General features: G+C 41.7%; 1 protein-coding gene across 1 annotated transcript in view; it reads right to left on the bottom strand.

Annotated features, from left to right (window-relative positions):
* Nucleotides 1-396: 396 nt before the first annotated feature.
* The window catches only part of LOC103758816 (zinc finger protein ubi-d4), a gene marked incomplete at its 5' end in the record, with an annotated part of 16,586 nt that continues 16,342 nt past the window's right edge, over nucleotides 397-640 (bottom strand). Inside the window, one exon of the mRNA XM_029960149.1 lies at nucleotides 397-591. Within this exon, the coding sequence (XP_029816009.1) occupies nucleotides 421-591 (171 nt within the window). The remainder of the gene's footprint in view (nucleotides 592-640) is intronic.

The following is a 640-nucleotide window of genomic DNA, read 5'->3' as shown; positions in this document are numbered from 1 at the left end:
GGGAAAATAAAAGAAAAAAGAACCAAAAAAGGGAGAAATTTAAGGAAAAAGAACCAAATAATGGGAAATAAAAGAACCAAAAAAAGTGGAAATAAAAATAGAACTAGAAAAGGGGAAAGGAAAAAAAAAGAACCAAAGAAGTGGAAATAAAGAAAAAAGAACCAGAAAAGGGGAAATAAAAGAACCAAAAAAAGTGGAAATAAAAGAAAAAGCATTAAAAAAAAAAAAAGGAAAATAAATGAGGAAAAAAAATTAAAGAAAATCAAAGAAAAAAAAAGAAAGGGAGGGAAAAAAAGGAAATAAAGGAAAAAGGACCCAGAAAAAAAAAAAGGGGGGAACCAAAGGCCAAGGGCCCAAATGTGAGGGGGGATTGGGGGAGGAGGAGCAGCAGGAGGAGGAGGAGGAAGATGAAGATGAGGATCAGGAGCTGTTCTGGTTCTGGTAAATCGAGGCCTTCTCCTTCAGCAGGTCCAGGCAGAGGTGGCAGCTCCAGCTCCCTGGGCAGGGACGGGCACGGATCGGGCACCTCCTCCCACCAGTCCCAGCATTCCCAACATTCCCAGCATTTCCCAGCATTTCCAACATTCCCAGCTTTTCCAACATTCCCAGCATTTCCCAGCATTTCCCCCCACATCCCCCA

Source organism: Manacus vitellinus, unplaced genomic scaffold (assembly GCF_001715985.3).
Source record: "Manacus vitellinus isolate BGI_N305 unplaced genomic scaffold, ASM171598v3 scaffold_254_pilon, whole genome shotgun sequence".
NCBI lineage: Eukaryota > Metazoa > Chordata > Aves > Passeriformes > Pipridae > Manacus > Manacus vitellinus.
This window is presented reverse-complemented; position numbering and strand designations above follow the sequence as displayed.